The sequence below is a fragment of the Buteo buteo genome, chromosome 7 (genome assembly GCF_964188355.1).
Source record: "Buteo buteo chromosome 7, bButBut1.hap1.1, whole genome shotgun sequence".
In the NCBI taxonomy this organism is placed as follows: domain Eukaryota; kingdom Metazoa; phylum Chordata; class Aves; order Accipitriformes; family Accipitridae; genus Buteo; species Buteo buteo.
Window position 1 is genome coordinate 30,185,926 of NC_134177.1, and position 17,929 is coordinate 30,203,854.

At 46.1% G+C, this 17,929-nt stretch overlaps 1 protein-coding gene across 6 annotated transcripts in view; it reads right to left on the reverse strand.

The window, feature by feature from the left end:
• Window positions 1–17,929, reverse strand: part of INPP5D (inositol polyphosphate-5-phosphatase D) — a 65,373-nt gene that overhangs the window by 25,459 nt on the left and 21,985 nt on the right. For all 6 annotated transcript variants that reach the window (XM_075032078.1, XM_075032079.1, XM_075032080.1 and 3 more), the window contains 4 exons: window positions 8,757–8,907; window positions 6,473–6,644; window positions 5,182–5,322; window positions 309–396 (listed from right to left, as the gene is read on the reverse strand). In XM_075032078.1, the coding sequence (XP_074888179.1) occupies window positions 309–396; window positions 5,182–5,322; window positions 6,473–6,644; window positions 8,757–8,907 (552 nt within the window). The remainder of the gene's footprint in view (window positions 1–308; window positions 397–5,181; window positions 5,323–6,472; window positions 6,645–8,756; window positions 8,908–17,929) is intronic.

The window sequence follows — 17,929 nt, forward strand, 5'->3', positions numbered from 1 at the left end:
ATGTGTAGTCCTAGCCCACACAATGAGGGAGGATGGGGAGATAGAAGTCCTCAGGCAGTTCGCTGCACTTTCTTCTGGGGCAGGAAGGGGGAGCAGGCAGAGGGGACTACAGGATAAATGAAACTGTGGGGATGTAACTCACTGTGTGCCCTCTGCACTGCAGCCAGAAAGAGGCTAGAGAGAACAGAAGTAGGAACTGATCACCTGAATCCCACCAGTCACTGCTGTGCAACCAGAACCCTTCCCTCCCTCCACGTTGACAGCCACCCACACTCTCTTCTCCTTTTCCCACCTTCCAGCCAACTTACTTGTGAGCGCTGATGGATACCAGGGTGCAGCTGCTGCTCAAACACTTTCTGGATGGATTCCAAAGATGGGAGAGTCCTAGAGGCTTCACTGGGAACAAAGACATGGTAGAGGTCTAAGGCTGCAGTCAGGTACCTGGGTAGGTTAGCACTTGGTCTCTTTGGACAAAGCGAGGCAGCAGAGACTACAGGCACACATTCACACCAGGCCTGCTCTCGCCATGTGTCATGCTCTTGTACTCTGCTGCTTACTGCCCTCTGAGTTGGTGTGATGGGTGATGAGGGCACTCCTCAGCTGCCTTAGTGACACTGCCAATGAAGGCAGCTTAAAGTTAGGCAGCTGACCTTGCCTTGCAATGGCTGAAGCATGGGCTTACTGGCTGTTCCTCAGTTTTTGCTTTGGAGGTGGTAACTTCCTAAATCTCCCCAGAAAGATGTCCCAGTCTGCGCCAAACCTGAGGACACTGCATAAAACCAGCATCAACCCGACTATGCCAACTCAAAGATCAAAGTGCACTCAAAAATCTCAAACCTCAGCAAAGTTTGGTGTCTATGAATGCCGCAGCAGCAGGAGCAGCTCAGTTTTGCACAGATCTTGTGCAGCTGCCAAGGCTGATGCAGTATTCTGGGGATGCTGCGTGAAGAGGAAACTAATTTTTAGATTTTTCAGCTCACATGACAAAGAGGGAATAGGCGCAGAAAGGGGATGGAAAAGCCAGCCTTTAATCTCTTGAACGGGAACCGTTTGCGGGTTAGAACGAGATTCCTTCAGCATTTCCCAGTTAGATTCCACAGGATGCTCATTTGTCAAAACACTGTTGTATGAATTTGGCACAGAAGCCACGCTCCAATAATGACAAGACTTATCACGGAAAGAGCAGCTAGGGAGCGCAGGTCAAAAGGAAGGTGATAGTGGGGAGCAGCACTAGGATGCTTGCATTGTGCCTAGTCAACAGTGGATATTAATGATTTCCCTCACTTTCCTAAGTCTGAATGGACCAGATTTTACTCCCTGTTTGTTGGGGAAAGTGCTCCAAAGTGAAAATATGCCTGACTGTCTGAAGATTAGATATTTGTCCAGGTGCTGAACCATGGATGATTAATTGCCTAAATTAAGCACTCGTGCTTGAAATTTCAGTCTGAAAGAGTTGCCATGGGGCACACAGAAGTACAAGACACTTGTAGAAATCCGGATCTGCTAAACTTGGTCCTCCAACACCACTATTCAGCTTTGGATCACCCTGGACCAGTGTCACTGCAAATGGCTCTGGCCCCAGACCCAAGACTCCCATTGATTTTTGCAGCCATGGAGTCAGGCCCAGGCGGCTGCAGGCAGTTGCAGGAGCATTGGGTGAAGTTCAGTTTGAAAAGAATGAGAGGATATTTACTGTGACCAAGAGTGTGGGACGTGTAGGCCATCTCTTGAAAACACAGAGCAGCAGCTGCTTGAAGCAGTTCAGGAATGATTTCTCATGGGAATACTGCCCTCTGTTTACTGTACAGTGCAACATGTAGCATGTGTGTGAGGACTGAGGAAGAGCATCTGCAGGCATTCCAACTCAACAAAACCACAAAGTGGTTTAATTGCACTTATAACTCCTTTTGTTTAGTATAAAGGAAATATATGTAGTGATCTTCAGTGAAGTGTCAGAAGCCTGTGTGTCCACACATGATTGCACAAGCGCTGATATCACAAGTGCTTGAAAAGCTGCCTTAAAACCTCTGCGTGCAAATTATCCAGTGAGGGAGAATAAACAGGAGCATGCAGAGCAGTGATTGATGACCAAACAATGGCTTCGGGTAGTAGCAGGCTGAATAGGCCACTATTAGTGTTTTTCACTTAAAGCTGGTAGGAAACTCTGAACAAAGTCCACTTACATGGGTAGTCCCCGCTCTTCACTGCACTGGCACCAAGCTCTCCATGAGTCAGCTTTCCCGGCCCTGGAGGATTCCCCTGACTAAGGAAACCCTTGTATGTCAATTTGTTTTAGCACTGAATGCTTCACAAAAGTACCCATCAGCCTTACAAGTGTCTGTTTTGTTTCATTTTTATTATCTGAGCTGCCAGAGTGAACAGCCTCTCCCAAGAGTGCTTGCCCCATTGCCTCCCGGGCTCTGATAAGATGTGCCATGGCTGTCCTGACCCCCTTGGCCACAGCTAACCCTAGAAGGTAATGGCAGCTTCCAGCAGAGTTAAAAGCAGCTTTCACTGTCTCTAATGCACTGTGGGGTCTGGTCCTTGCTGAATTAAACAGGGATCAGTGGTGAGGAGGGTGAAGGGAAGAGATCACAAACTCTGCACTCCCGGTCTGCTGTGGCCCAGCTGTGCTTGAGCTTCGTGGTCAGAAATGGGTCCTGCACCTGTCCATGGATAATACATGAACTGCAAAAGCACAGACTGTTCACAAACAGTTGGCCCAACTCCACAGCTCACTATAAGCTCTTTTCTTCTCCTAATCACTGAGCAGCTCCAGCATGCATCCTGTCTACCTTGCTAACATTGGCAGTCAGTGCTTATCCACAGCCCAGTATCAAAACACAGAAGTGAGTCAGCAAAAGGGCATTGGGATGCTCATTTTTCACAGTGACAGCAGTGTGTCTGACAGTGACCCTAAAAGATGGCACAGCTGGGCTCTGGGAGGTTGGAAGAAGCCAGCATACAGCATTGCAAAAACCTCAGATTCACAGCAAATCAGTGTGGCTCACAAACAGCTAGGGTCAGCTCAGCCACAGCTCTGCCTGCACACTCTTAACCCTTGGCAATGCCAGGAAATTCAAAGGAGCTTCAACTCCAGTGAAAGAGCTCAAGCTGTGCCAATTAACATTTCTTCTTGTTGCTTGTTTGGTTTTTTAACCTATTCTCAAATATTGTGAAATTGAACATTATTAAGAAAAAGGACACAGCCACTGAGAAGCAGCCCAGGAATTACCCGTACATTCAGTTGGAATCCCTGCGCAGCTGAAGAAAGAGGAGGAAAATAAAAACTACTTTTAGGTAAGCTGCTGATTAAATTTGAGTTCAGAAGTCTGATAAGGGAAGTAAGCTAAAACCTCAGACAACCTTGGAGATTAAGACTGCAGAAAACTATAAGATACCCAAGCATCTGACTATTAGCCAGCTGAAGCTAAGCAAATGGTTTGGCTGGATGGTAGAGATTCATGGCACAATCCGAATAGAGGGGGAGAAGTTCCTCAGAGAGATCTGACTGGGACTGAAAACAGCCTGCAGTTGTGGACCTTCACAAAAAAATTGAGAAGGCAGCTCCATCTAACTGAAATGATGCAGGTAGGGGGAGAAAAATGCTGGGGAAGGGGGCATGGGGGAAGAACTGCAAGAGGACGTACATTTCCATGCAGCCACCAGAAGGACAGAGGGCAGGCAGCTTGCCCTTTGCTGTGTTCATGGTGGTGCAGTGTTCCTGTGCTCAGCAGGCTTCCACCAGCAGAACTCCTCACCCAGCTCTGTTCTAGGATGACACTTTGCAAAGTCCAGTCACCAAAAAAACCTACAGAAAATCTGGAAATGTAAAAGGTGTCCTGGCACTTGAGAGGATTGTAGACCTGTTTCATCTCCTTTCTTGCCATCCCGTGTACATTTATGAGGAGTAGGGTTGTAAAACCCAGATAAGGTGAAGTAGAATAAGAAGTTGGAAATGGAAAAAGCTGGCCATCATCAGAACAGCAGTACTGGAGGTATTTTAGTAACACAAAACTCTCACTTGTGATTTCATTAGGTTTTAGTTTCCATTGTTCAGGTTTATTCTTAGCTGGCCACCTGGGTCTCCCCCTCTGTGGATGTAGAGAAGCAAAACCCTCAAGCAGGGCACAGAAGAAAAAGGGCAGCTCTTTGCACAACCTGTCCTCAGTCCTGCCAGGGGCTTGTCTGTGGGCAGCTGGCTTCTGGCCAAAGGACCAGGGCTGCATATTCCTCCCACTTTGCCTGGTAAAACGTGCACAGTGCCCACTGCTTCAGAGGAGTAATTGTGGTCCCAAGCAGCTGAGCACCTCACTCACTCCCTGCCTTCCATGACAAGCAAATCAACAGTATCCACCCCTCATTTTAGCCCTTTCTTCAGCCTTGGTGAGCTCTAGGAGAACAAGATCAGGCCAGTAGCACTACCAGCCTCACTTCTAAATGCACTGGAGAGAAGGATATTGCGAGCCACAGATACAAGTGTGGAAGTATGTGCCCTCTGCCATAGAGTGCTCTAAGATTTCTGTGGAAGTGTGGATTAATCTCCTTGTTTGCTTACAAGCAGCAAGGGGGGGAAATCACATCCTTCCACCAGAGAAAGAGGGAGCTCTGCAAGGTTTTACTTCCCTGTTGGAGTCTTCCTATCTGGGACCTGGAAGGTCTATGAATTAGAAAGGTAAAATTTGTAGAGTCTAGACTTGTTTCTCCTTTCATTTGAGCTGGACTTCACCGACATCAGTGGAATCACTCCAGGTTCACAGTGCATTAGTGGGAAGGAAAACCAGTGTTTAAAACATAGCTATACACCAATATGTGCTTGTTTCCATAAACGACTTGTGGTTGACAATTCTGTGGGTGTCATTTATGCATTACCAAATTATGCAGTTAATCAGTTAGTGCACTTTTTTGTTTTGTTTCTTTCTAAACAAAGCATAAAAAATAATACTCTACTGACTGAAACCGCCTACAGGGAAACTTCACTGTCAGAGCTATGTCTTTTTATATAGATTTCACATCTTTGGACCAGAATCACAGGTCGTGAGATCTAAATATATTGGGTTTGAGGGTAAGCCAATTTCCTATACCAGAAATACAGGTTCTGAATGCATGCATGTGGAACCTATATTAGACTATAGTGTGACGGCATTACGCTCTGATCTCTGAAAACCAGCCTCTAGTTACCTGAAGAGTCCTTTGCAAAGAAGTGTAAGTAGTTTCTTCAGTTGAGGAAGACTGCCTGAGCCAGTCTGCACCATCTCAAAGTCACTGATGATGTGAACTCGCAGGTAATCCTGGATGAGTTTAAGATGCTCGTCGGAGACACTGTGAAAAAATCAGACAGGTCAAAAGCCAGCTCTTCTCTCTGGATCATGGATCCCACACACACTGTTGACACCTTCTCCTCTTCCTTATTCCCCACCCTAAATCCCCTCCTCCATGACTGCTGAACCACCATGTCAGGGAAAGTCTTGTGATGCCTGGCTTTGCCAAAGTCATGGTGGGATCATTAGCCTTGGCAGGTAAAGCCAGGCTGCTGTGAGATTGTTAACAGTCAGCAGCTCAGGGGCTCTGGGGACATGAAGACTCCCTTTCACCTCACCAAGTCCCAGTTTGAAGGTGTTATGCCAAACAATCCAAAACAGTTTTAGTGGGGCTGAGACCACAGAGCTGTACAAGATGCTCCCCTCCTCCTTGTCTCTGTGGTGCCTGGACTCCAGCACCACAAGGAAGGATGAACCAGGCAGACCGTATGTGCTGTCTTGTGCCCTGACAAATGCAGAAAGTCCCAGCTGGCTGCTTATCAGATGAAATAGTGCAGGCAGATGAACAAAACCGGGTTTCTCCCAGGCAGCCAGCTGCTACTAGGCCACCACAACAGGACTTGTGCTGCCATGCACTACCACTGTTTGCTCACAGCCTCCCACTGCCCTGCCAACAGGCATGCCTTCTGATTTTATTATTTTATTTTATTTTTAAACTTTGCAGATCTGGTCATTAAATGCCATGCGACTTCCTCTAAGGCTTCAGTGCATGTCCAGGTAGCACATGGGACAATGTGAGTCAGACCTGTAGCTGGAGTAAATCAGTAAGTATGAGCATCTGGAAATCCACACACAAGTTTATTCTTTTTGAGGACTGGCTGGTGCTTTCTGATACAATCTGTAGTTTAGGCACATGGCTAATACACCAAGTTCTCTCAGATATTACCATCCCTTATATTAGAAAGCTATACCTCAGTGGAGAAAGTCTACTGGTGATCTTAATACTTCAGAAAAGTATTTTTTTCTAGGTGACAGCTGGACTGTCAAGAGTAGCAAACACACTGTAAATCTGATTCTGTTCTTCATTTGGTAGTGTAAATAAGGAGTAGTTTTGCTGAATCAAATAGGTCCTCAGCTGTCCCAGAAAGGCCCAGAAACCACAGAGCTGGGCTGAAGGCTGATTCTGCAGCCCTGTGACTTGCCATCCTCACCTGCTTGTGTCCTGGTACTGCAGTCGCTGGAGTAGTGTCTCAGAAAGGGACAGTTTATTAACATCTGCCACCCTGGAGTTTTCAGGGAGAGAAGATATCTCCTTTGTCTCGCTGCTCGGCAATACCATGAGGATGTTGCGTGGGGGCAGGATAGGAGGCGTGGGTACGAGGTCTGGCAAGGAGGAAAGGAAAGGCACAGTCATCCCAGCATGGCAATTTGACCTCCTGCCCTTCACCCACAGGCAGGGCAGAATCTGCATCACAGTGGCAGTCACTGCAGAAACCATCCCTTCTGAAGGGCCTCTGCTTTCCGAGCTGGAAAGCTCAGCGCTCAATACTGGCCCAGCCCTGTTCTCAGGGATGTCAGGGGTGTGAGACCAGCAGGCTGAGCTGCCAGGCTCGGACCTTGTGTGCCGGCAGCGTATGCCTCTGCCCAGCAGTGTAATCTCATCCGAGTCAGTTTGACCGTTCCATCTGCACAGCAGCTATGAAGGTTAATTAGTTACCTTGAATATAACACTTAGAGCGTAGCTGTACCTCAACCATATCGTTACCATTATCATGGAGATCTGCTACTGGGGCAGAATGGATGGAGGGGCATGATGGAAAGAGCACCAGAAGCTGCTAATGGAAAGAAGTGAACAGCTAAAGTAAGCAAACACAGATGGAGAAAATAGAGCCCATAATCCAGTACAGAGGGGCTGAGTACCCTGCCTTGTCTTGTGGCCATCAGGTTGGAAGCATAAAGGGTTCTCCTTCTCTGTCACCCTGCTGCTCAGCATACCTCCCTCTCCTGGGAGAAGAGTGGGTTCATCTCCGTTTATCCCAGTCATGGTTGCCTTTCTTTTCATACCAATTGCTCTAACACTTTTTTATATGTAACTAGTTGAGTTGTGAGGTTTTGTTTGCTTATTTCCTAATAGTGGAACTTTCATTATAAAAAGATACCCAAAGCTGATCCATTGCTCCTGGGAAGAAACTGTGATACAGAGCCACCACAGTACTGAGCAATGGCACAGCTGGGTGGTGCATCTTCAGGGTATCTGGGTGCTCATCTTCCACCTCTGCAATTCTACATGTGAGATAGCCAGACATCTATAGGCCCTACATGGCTCCAGCACGATGGCACCAGAGTGCCTTAACAAAATTAAATTCTGTATGTGAACAGCCCAGCCCCAGTGCTAATATCTCTTCAGCTAAAGGCTCTTAGTCTTGGCTAGAGCGTCATTCCCTGCTGCTCACCTCTCTGTGTATTACTTTTGCTGTAGTTCCCTTCCCTGCCCTGAGAGCTGGAGACTCAGTGCAGCTGGCCAAAAAACAGGAACATCTTTCCTGAGCAGCTTTGCAAAATTTTGTTCTGTTTCTTCATAAGAATTGCATACCAAAATCTTCCAGCTCCTACTGGACATCCATTGGATTGCATAAATGTACACAGGCACATCAATCTGCTTTAGTGCACATGCCTGTTTGCCTGTCACAGGGACTACGTCCTTCAGACAAGTTTTACTGTAGTGCTCATCATTTCTGGACAGACGTCAGAAAGGACAGGAAGGATGGCTCTGTGGGCATGACCTTCCCCTGGGATTCAGGAGAACAATGATAGATCCAAGGGATGATCCAGGAAAAAGCCAAGGAATGATCCAAGAACGGTGAGTGTCAGGAACCCACAGTGACATTTCATATAAAATAGTTGGGATGATGCCAGTCACACTTCATCATACATCTGCCTCTACCCATAGAGTTAGACTGTCTGCCACTGCAGGATCTGTGCCCTCTAGTTATGACTGTTAGAAATGTCCTCTAGATCAGAGCAGAAAAGGGGGCCTGAGTTTCAGATGACCCAAGACCCACAGCAGCTGTAGGTGTGTGGCACTGCAAAGAGACATGCTCCAAGTCTCTAGGGGAGCATCTCTGCTGCTGAGACAGTGGCCCTACAGATGCGGTGCAGGGAGAGGGGTGCAGAGACATGTGAGAAGGCTGGATATAAACCAGCTTGAATCCAGATGAAGAACAACAGAGTAGTCAGCCCTACACCTGATACAATATACTTCTGCAGGGACTCTTAATGTGTTCCCTCAGGTGAGCTAAAATGGTGTTCCAGATGCAGTACCACCCCAGAGCCATGATGACTCACTGCCTCAAGCTCTTGTCAGCTCAGGTCTCTCTATGCCCTACTCCATTTTATTGCATGACATGCTCTAATCCCCCTGCCTGCACTGCATATCTCCAGTCCAGAGTAAGTGTCAAGGGTCTGCATCACCAAGTCACATCATGGGTTTCTTACCAGCATCCTCCTCCAGTTCATCTGCAGCCTCCTCTTCTTCCCGCGGCACTGGATATTTGAGGTGCCATACCAGACCCATGTTCTCCTTCTTGTAAAATTCTATCAGTTCCTCCAAGTTCTCGAAATACTTCACAGGAACACCCTCTGATGCCTGAAACAATAACACAGAGGCTGTCATGGTCTGGGATTTCCTACCACAGAAACACTGCTCCTCACAGAAGGAAAAACAAAGTCACAGAGAAACCCACTACTGCTGTCCAGAAAAAGCCAGCCCAGCTCTCACTGCCCATCTGACCACAGGCTCTGTGCAGTACGACTCCTGCAGCACAAACAGAAACAGATACGCACACACGTTCCAGCCAGTGTCAGCAAAAATGGCAACCTCAAAGATTCACTGAAGCCAAACAGAAGAGCTCTCTCATTTGAATCAGTGTGCTTGGCTTCAAAGCTAAGAAAGACTTTAAAAACAAAGAATTCTGCCAGATTAATGTTTGTACTCCCTCTTTTACTGAGCACAAAAGCCCTGGACTACATTATATTTTGTGGTATCCACGCAGAATTTTTCTGTGAAATTGCAAGATAGACATGTCTAAATCTAGATGTTAGCATCCCTTCCAGGATTCAAAGGGAGAACACAGCTCAAGAGGCTCAGCACACAGCTAGGACTGTGAACGCATCAGGCATGACACTGAGCTTGCCAGCTGAATTTTAACTGTGACTAAACCTGTTTCTAGCACAGCCCTGGCCACTCATCTCAGGAAACAGATTCTTGCAGAGGGCAAACACAGGCTTAAGGTTTTAGAGGTCTTCAGAGGCAAAGCTTTAGAGCAATTATATCTATGCAATGGTGCAAATAGTAAATCTGTTGGATTCACCAGGCAGGAACAGCTGCCATCCCTGCAGCTCTGCCCCATTACTTCAACCAATGGCCCTACTAAAGACAGAAAAATGATTTGTCATGGCTCAGCACAGACATCCTGACCAGAAGAAAGAGCTCTGCATTTCCTCCAGCACTGCGCTTAAGTACCATCCAAACCCCTGGCAACAGCAACAGGTAACTAAAGCTCTGATCACTCTTCCTGGGGCATGCTCTTCCTGGCAAGGTGCTCTCTTTCTGGATGAAAGGCTTTCCCAGAGAAACCAACCCAGGAAAGCCCCATTTACACATGCAGCAGAACATGAAGGAGCAGGGGCAGAATAGTGCAGAGTAGATGTTTTCCAGACCCACAAGACTGTTGTTCTTGACTTAAAAGAGCAACACTGGGAACAGTTCACATCTGGGGATACAGCAGCAGTGGGTAATCAAAAGGAAGACCTGATCTTCCTAATGGCAGGCTCGACTTGCACTATTTTACATGCATAAAGCTAGATTTTGCACAGGAAACACAGTTAGTTAATAACAAATTAAAGCTTTGCCTCCAGTTCAAAGTAACTTGTTACGCAGCCACACTTTAGACATTTTGTCTCTGACTAACAGGCAGGACATTTTAATTTCTTTTTGGATTGCAATTATTGGCTGTAAAAATTAACACACACAAAGTTTTGATAAAAGTTTGAACAAGCTTATTTACCTGCCATTCGTGTTTGCCTAGTTTCTTACTATCTGTGAACTTTTTTGTTTAAAAGGCATATATAGCAAAACCAAGAGATTAAACAGGAGAAATGCTGCCATAAACCACAGTGAGCAGAGCACAGAAAAACATCTTCAGTGAGTCCTAGCAGCAACAAGGTTTCTTCTTAATTTTTCCAAAGAATAAAATCTCAGGCCAGAAATTAGGACAGCACTTTCATACTGAACCACATTTGAAGCCTTCAGTGCCCTCAGGCCTGACATCAAAAATACCTTTCATTTTTAACTACACCTGCATGTCCTTAAAGGCACAGCAAGACACATTTTCATAACAAACGTGTATGATGTTTCTGAGAGCTCTGCCTGTACAGCTTCCTTTTCTGTCTCCCAGGTGTTCCTGCATTTATCAAGATTTATTATTCTGGAACACTGGAAAACGTCGCATTCAGCATGAAAGCAGTGCTTGGGCAAACACTGGATTATGTTTTTGTGAAGCCAGAGGTGCTGAAACAAATCACTGGTTAAAACTTCACAGGACTGTAACACTGTAGGCCAGATCCTGCTCTGCTAGAGCAGCACAAACTCAGTATTATCAGAATGACTTCTGATTTACACCAATTAATGCAAATGTGTCTTGGTCCTCCCAGACTCTTCTGCTTCTTGATGCCAACTGTGAAGGCTGGGAATCAGGGAAAAACATCAAGAAAAAAAGCATTCGGCTCTAATCCATCATATGAAAGGATCCTGAAGTCATGGTGCTGCACTGGGACAGACCTGGAATAGTTCAGCTAGTTGCTCCCATGTTTCTCTGTTCATCTTCCCTGCAGTACCTTCCTCTGCTCCGAAATCCCTGGTTTTGTGATTATTTACGCAGCTGCGATCAGCAGTCCACCCTGGCAGCCCAGAGTGCACTGTTAACAGCACTGACTGCAGGATGGCAGCATGCTCGGCCTTCATGCCCTGCCCATGGCAGTGTTCATCCTCTGGATTTAATGTGCCTGGACTGCTTTCTGCCCACCACCTGGGCTGGAGCTCATGAGAGACGAAGCTTGCTGTGATGGTTTGCTTTGCCCTAAGCTACTCCAAAGGGCACCTGGAAAAAGGCATCAGCCCCATCAGAGTGCACATTCAGACCCTAAAACACATAGAGGGTAAGCAGGATGGCCGGGGTTTGCCATCTGCATCTTTGCAGGAGGAAAGCATTGCCATCAGTGCTCTCTCCCACCACTTGAATTACTGCAGCCTACCCTGCTCCTCCTCTTTCCAAAGTTGTCTTCACACTCCTACTTCACTTTCCAAAGACCTCGCTTGTCTGCCTGCTTCCTCAGAACCTCCTGACTGATGACTGTCCCTGCAGCCCCCCATCCTACCCCCACACAGCCTCCTTCCCACCCCAGTGCCCAAACACTGTCTTCTCAGCCTTGTTTTGCCTCTCAGCTCCTGCTCTCCCAGGGCGCCTGCAAGAAGACAGATTGCCCTGCAAAGCTCTTTTCAGGCCAAATGAAGCCTTGATGTAAGTGGGAGGAAAGGCTGAATTAGCACTTTTTGCTGCCAAGGATAGTTCAGTCTCCGAAACTGTGCTGGTCTCTGTGGTAACCAGAAGAAGAAGCATTTTGTAACAGGCCTCCTTCCTCTAACTCATTGCACTGCATATCAAGACTGGACTGAAGCCTGCAGTCCAGCTCAAATTCCACAGAGTGGCCATAAGCCACGTGCAGGCTAGCTGGATGCATGCGCAGAGGGGCCCCACCATTATGCACCCCTTCTACCCAGCCCACCACCTCCAGCCACCTTTCCTGATGAACTCCACCATCTCCTCTCTCAAGGACAACCGGTATTTGTGGCCATGTTGAGGAGCTGGGCTTTGCATGCATTCAAATCCAGCTGCTCATTCCCAAAGAGAGGCAGTCTCCACCCCAGTGGTACCAGCTCCTCTGACAGCCCACCTTGCCCCCAAGTCCATTCAGGACAAAAAGGACCAAATCCCCATGGCACACAGTAAAATTAAAGGATAGCACTTTCATATTTTAAGACAGAATTCAGCAGGGAACTGAACATGTGTCCCAAGCAGCTGCACAGAGACAGCGAGAGCTACGATAAGGAAATGGGGAACCAGTGAGGCTGGGAGCTCTGACCAGCCGCGGCCAAGCACAGAGAGAAGGATGGGGGAGCCTCAAACCTGCTCAGCACCCACTCACGGTGGGGGAGCTCGAAGGCCCTCCCCCACACCACAAAAGCCACAGTGGCGGCACCACCTCACTACACATCAGCGTTGCCATCAAGAGAGTGAAAGCAAAGATCGCTGGATTATTCTCACTTGTTTTCTTTTGTATTATAATTATTATTTGCAAGGACCTTAACAGAGGAAGCATGCGGGAAGGGCTGTGTCCCTTCAACACAACACAATGCCCAACAACCCTCTCTGCCTGCACTATGAAATGAGCTCCTCTTGGTTCAAGGCACCCCCCAAATTTGCCGACTCCCCCCAAGAGAGCAGGGCACACTGCTTTGCACTGCCTACCTCTGCACAGAGGAACAGCGAAACTATATGTTGTTTGAATTGGGAAAGAGAACAGTAAAAGCAAGACCTCGCTGCACTTGCTTCTCCCCTTGGGGAAAGGATGAGAACAAAGCCTGCTTGACAGGCTTTAGTCACGTTGTTCGATGCACAACTGCAAGGTGCTCGGATACCACCAGCAACGAGTGCCGTGTAAGTCCCTCCAAATCCAAAAGCCCATAAGTTTGCTACCAGCTGCAGGGCAATAGGACCATCCCCCAGGCAGCAGTGTGTTCCCAGCCCAGCACTGGCCAGGACTGCAGGGATAAATGCCCATGTAGCATCAGTTTAACACAAAAAACCTGGTTCAGTAATGTTGCAGCTAGTGCTCAGGTTACTAGATGACCTACCTAATGGCTGGTCAAACAATGGAAAAGGAAAGCAGCACAGGTAGCTGGGACATATGCTTTCTTCACACTTGAACTTGTGGCAATGGTTTATAGGTTGGGAAGGAAAAGCAGCGGTGGATAATAAAATACTGGCATTAAGTGGGCCCACATCTGGTTGCGGAGCGCATTAGCAAAAACTGGACTAATGGTGCACTCTAGGACGTTTATTCAGAGACAACTGCACTGGATGACAGCAACCAGGCAAAATGGAGCCTAAACTGTATGCAAACTTGCTCTGGTTTTTAAGACAGGGAGCAAATGCAGAACGGGGCACTGCAAACAAAACTGAGCAGAACAGGGCAGTGCAGAGCAAGCTGGAGCCACCCGAGCAGAGCACAACAATGAAATCCAGTTCCCGCCTCTTCCCAGCCCCCCCTTCCCCGCTTTCATTTAGTAAGTAACTTTTTCCTCGGGATTATCACAGGATAGATCTTGTTTTAATTGCAAAGTGAATTGTTTCAAGTCATTAGAAACGTGAATGGCAAGTGTCATCTCCACGGCAACACACCACATCCCCAGAAACGTGCTCACACAGCTCACAGGACACAGGAGCAAGAGGTGTGGAGGGCAGGCTCTCCTTCCATGGGCGACTCCTCCAGCATCACCGCCAATACCTCAGCTTTGTGCTGATGATAGCCATAACGTACAGAAAGGAAAAACCTAGTGAACATAATGCAATATAGGGAACAGCCTGTAAAACAGCAGAATTACACAAAGGAATCTGGATAATAGTGAATCAGAGACTGCATAACAATTTTACAGTGGAAAACTGCATCAGAAAAAGCCTGTCCTTCTAAGATCTATCAGTGAGAGTGTCATATGAGATGCAGGAAGAAACTCTTCTGCTGTACTTAGTGCCATAAGGCCTTAGCTGGACTGCTGTGTCCAGCCGGGCCATCACTTTCTAAGAAACATGTAAAAATACCAGAGAGTCCCATGGAAAAATTGTGAGGACAGCTGAAGAGCTGGAAAATGTGATTTACAAGGAAAGTGCAGAGGAAAGGGACTGGTATGGTCTGGCAAATGGACAGCCTGGAGACATCACAGCAGCAGTCTTACAAGTTTTAAATTCTCTTGTAAAGAAGATGGTAACCAGCTGTGCTGCAAGTCCCCTAAGGACGACAGATGTGGCTGGCTTGCTTTGCAGCAGAGGAGAGAGATCTCAGGGAACCTCGCCAGGCAGAGACAGCAAAGTCAGGCTACACAGGGAAAGTATGTGTCCACATCACTGGAAGCGTCACAGTGCAGAGTACCCAGGCATTCCTCACAGCTGGCTAGCGAGCACCTGACCCCACTTCAGCCTGAAAATAGGGCAAACATTGGGCTCAGAGACCTCGCAAGGCCTCCTGCTGCCCCTAATTCTGCAACTGTAGGAAGCCCTCTGCAAATCTATCTGCTGCCTCTTTGTCCAGATCCTGCTATTTCCTTGAAGACAACAGATAAAACTGAACACACTCATGCTTGTCATGACCAGCCCAGCCATTTCAACTGCATCCCAAACCATGGACTCTCAGTTCTTCCACATGTCTTTCTGACTCCAGCCCTTTTGGCTGGAAAGCTCCTTTCCCACAGAATGTCTTGGTATCTCCTGTCCTCCAGAAACTGCCCTCAATTCTGCAGGTTCTTCCAGTTATCAATTTCCCTTCCATCTTCTGTACACTCACTGTAAAACGCTTTAACACAACTAGCTACAACTTGTTCCCGCCTTCATGCTGAATAGGCTTCTGGGTTCTTCATTTCATGAAAAGAGGTATGACTAAAGCCTTTAATCACTGGTCTTTCATTAAATCTTGTGATCCCCTTTCCAAATTCATCCACCCAAACTTTTCAACCAGTTTTTGTATGGCTGAGATCATCTAATCTTCCTTTGCATCTGGTATAAAAAGGCCAACAGCGCCTAACCTAAGTCTCCTCTTCATCATTATCTCCAAGGAATGCTATCTGGCCAACAGAACACCTTGACAAAGGTAGTCTGAATATGGGTTGGCTGAAAAGCAGCTCTGAAGATACCTTTAAGAAAAGTTATAAGGGGACTATAAAGACATAAAGTGAAAAGAGATTTAAAAGATGTAAAGCCAACACTAAGCCAGGCAAGGAAGTGGTTAACTTGGGGTTCATTACAACAATTGTATAAATAGATGGCACAGGAAGTCTGGGGCCCTCAGAAGGAAGAGGAAGTGTTTTCCTTTCCTGAGCCAAGGCACAAGGAGGAACTATGAAACTGGTCATCTGGTTATATTGCTTAAGGCCAATCTTTTCTAACTGGAGTGCCTTAAAGCAGGTATTTAAACCCATATATAGGCATTTCAGTAACAGCCAGCAAGTTTTCAAAGTTATAAAATTCTTGCAATATCCACCAGTTTAAACGGAAGCTGAAAATCAGGTTGCTTCTACTTTGGTGTGAAAGGCTGGCAGGAACTTTTTTCCTTTTAGATTTGAAAAAAAATTTCTTAGGCTTCCTGGTTTGGAAAAAAGTTGTCTTCCACACTATCTGTTAGCTAGGAAGTCTAGGTGGCATTTTTAAATTTACTTTTGGCTCTCACATAGGCAAGCTTTTATATTGCACTAAAGAGCTGAACCTAAGAGCTAAGAAATTCCTGGTAAATTATTTTTTAAAGCATTTTGAAGCAATCTGGTTGTGTTTCAGTTTTGTTTTGTTAGAAAACATTTATTTTTAGATCAAATCTTGCACTAAGAAATTTCAGGAGCACTTCTCAGGAATGGGATCATAGACAGGAATCACAGCTGGGAGAAACAGCTACTTACCAAAATACAAGCCACCCAGAAACTTACTCTATTTTGAATGCAACACCTGGGGCTGGGAAGAAATGGAGCTGATTAGGAGTACGAAGGGAGACGAGCAAGTGCATGGCTGAGGAAAGGGAGGATCATGTGACATGGAGAGTCAGTAAAGGAATGGACTTTAGTAAGCGGTGGGAACCCGTGCGCTGGCAGGGGAGTTCAGATGCTGGGTAAAGCTCAGCGAGAGGGTCTCCAGCAAGAGAACAGAGCATGAGAGAAGAGGCAAGAGGAGGAATCCAGGGAACCTGGGCAGAGGATGACAGTGGGTGGCCAGAGCAGCGCCTCCTCACCTGGAAAAAGTCATATGAATTTTTGGGAGAATAGCACAGTGCAAGTGCAGTTGTAAATTAAATAACATGAATAATGTTGGAGAGAATGGAAGGTGAATAGTCCCTGTCTCCTCCGAGATGAGAGATGATGAAGGCTTTCTTGTCTCATTCTGCATATGGTTTGGTTCTGACTGTCAAGTTTGCTTATTCATGTCACTTTCGCTACAGTGGCCTTTTACATTTAAGACTTTGGGTGAAAATCATGGAAATCAGAGAGTTCTGGGAAAAAGGGCTTCAGAATTTCTGAAAGATATTATGCATGGAAGGAAACAAGGAATTGTAATTTAACAACAATTAAGGATGTATTACTTCTAGCTCGTGTTTCTGGCTGAGAATCAGACATCCAAACAAAATAAGTTAAAAGAGGAAAAAAATAAAGAAAATTACTGTGTTGTCAATCCTATAAAATTCCCTCTGTTCCTCAAATACAACTGAAGGATACCATTACATAGTGCCTCTACTACAAGCTCCATTTCTTTGAGCATAATACTGACTTAAGAGACACTGTATATGAATCACTAGCACCACGTCACAATTTCTTTCTTATTATATGTATAAAAAAATGGGAACACTAAATGATTTTCACTCTCTTTCACGCTAGTGTGCACAGAACATTTGTTGAAGTTCAGCACCTACTTCCTTGCTCACTTGCAATATGTGCATGAAATATGAATCCTATCACTGCTTGCTGGAAACAAGTCAACCAGGTGCAAATAAGCATTTTTGCCTCCATTGCTAACTGGGCAGCAGGGCACATCATGACTTCACTTCCAAACTGTCTGATACAGTGCAAATCTAGATTAAAACCTGAAGTCCCTCCTGATCCAATTTTGGCCAAAACAGCCATCTCACTTTTTCCTATCCACAATGTCACGGAAAAGGCGAAGGAAGCACAATGCATTTTGCTCATGCTCAATTTCAAATGCTTAACAAGTTCTATGTGTGGAATGTGAGCCCAGTTTGAATTAATCTTAAAAAGATCCTGACTGTCATTTCTGCCACTTCTGATCTCTTCTGGCCCTTCAAGAGTTTTCCTCTATGTAATCCCACTCAGGCTTCGTTCTGGCAGCCTTAAGATTGGTCATATTCACAGGCAGGAGTGCTCCCGTGGCAGAACTGGGACATCTGCAAATTAAGAGTCTGTTGAAGAGAAGAAATATTGGAAGGAGTTCTCAGTAGAGTATAGCTGGCTGCCAAATTTTTATCTCAAGTTCCTTGTTAAAATTCTACATCCTAAAGAAAAAAAAAATTAGAAGTTCTGGAAGGCAAAGGACCTGTGGAAGTCTTTTGAACCAGCATTCTCCCACACAAGATAGACATAGGTCATAAAAATAATGTACTCATACCCTACTTAAGGACACCTTCCCACTCTGCTCCAGCACTCCATGATTCACATAAAAAGTATGTTAATTGCCAAATATCTAACTAATATAGTTAGATAGAAGCCTGTAAGAACACCAAGCAATTATAGAAAGCACCAACACCATGTACTTGAGGTAGTCCTTCGCCCTAAATAAACTAGCCAT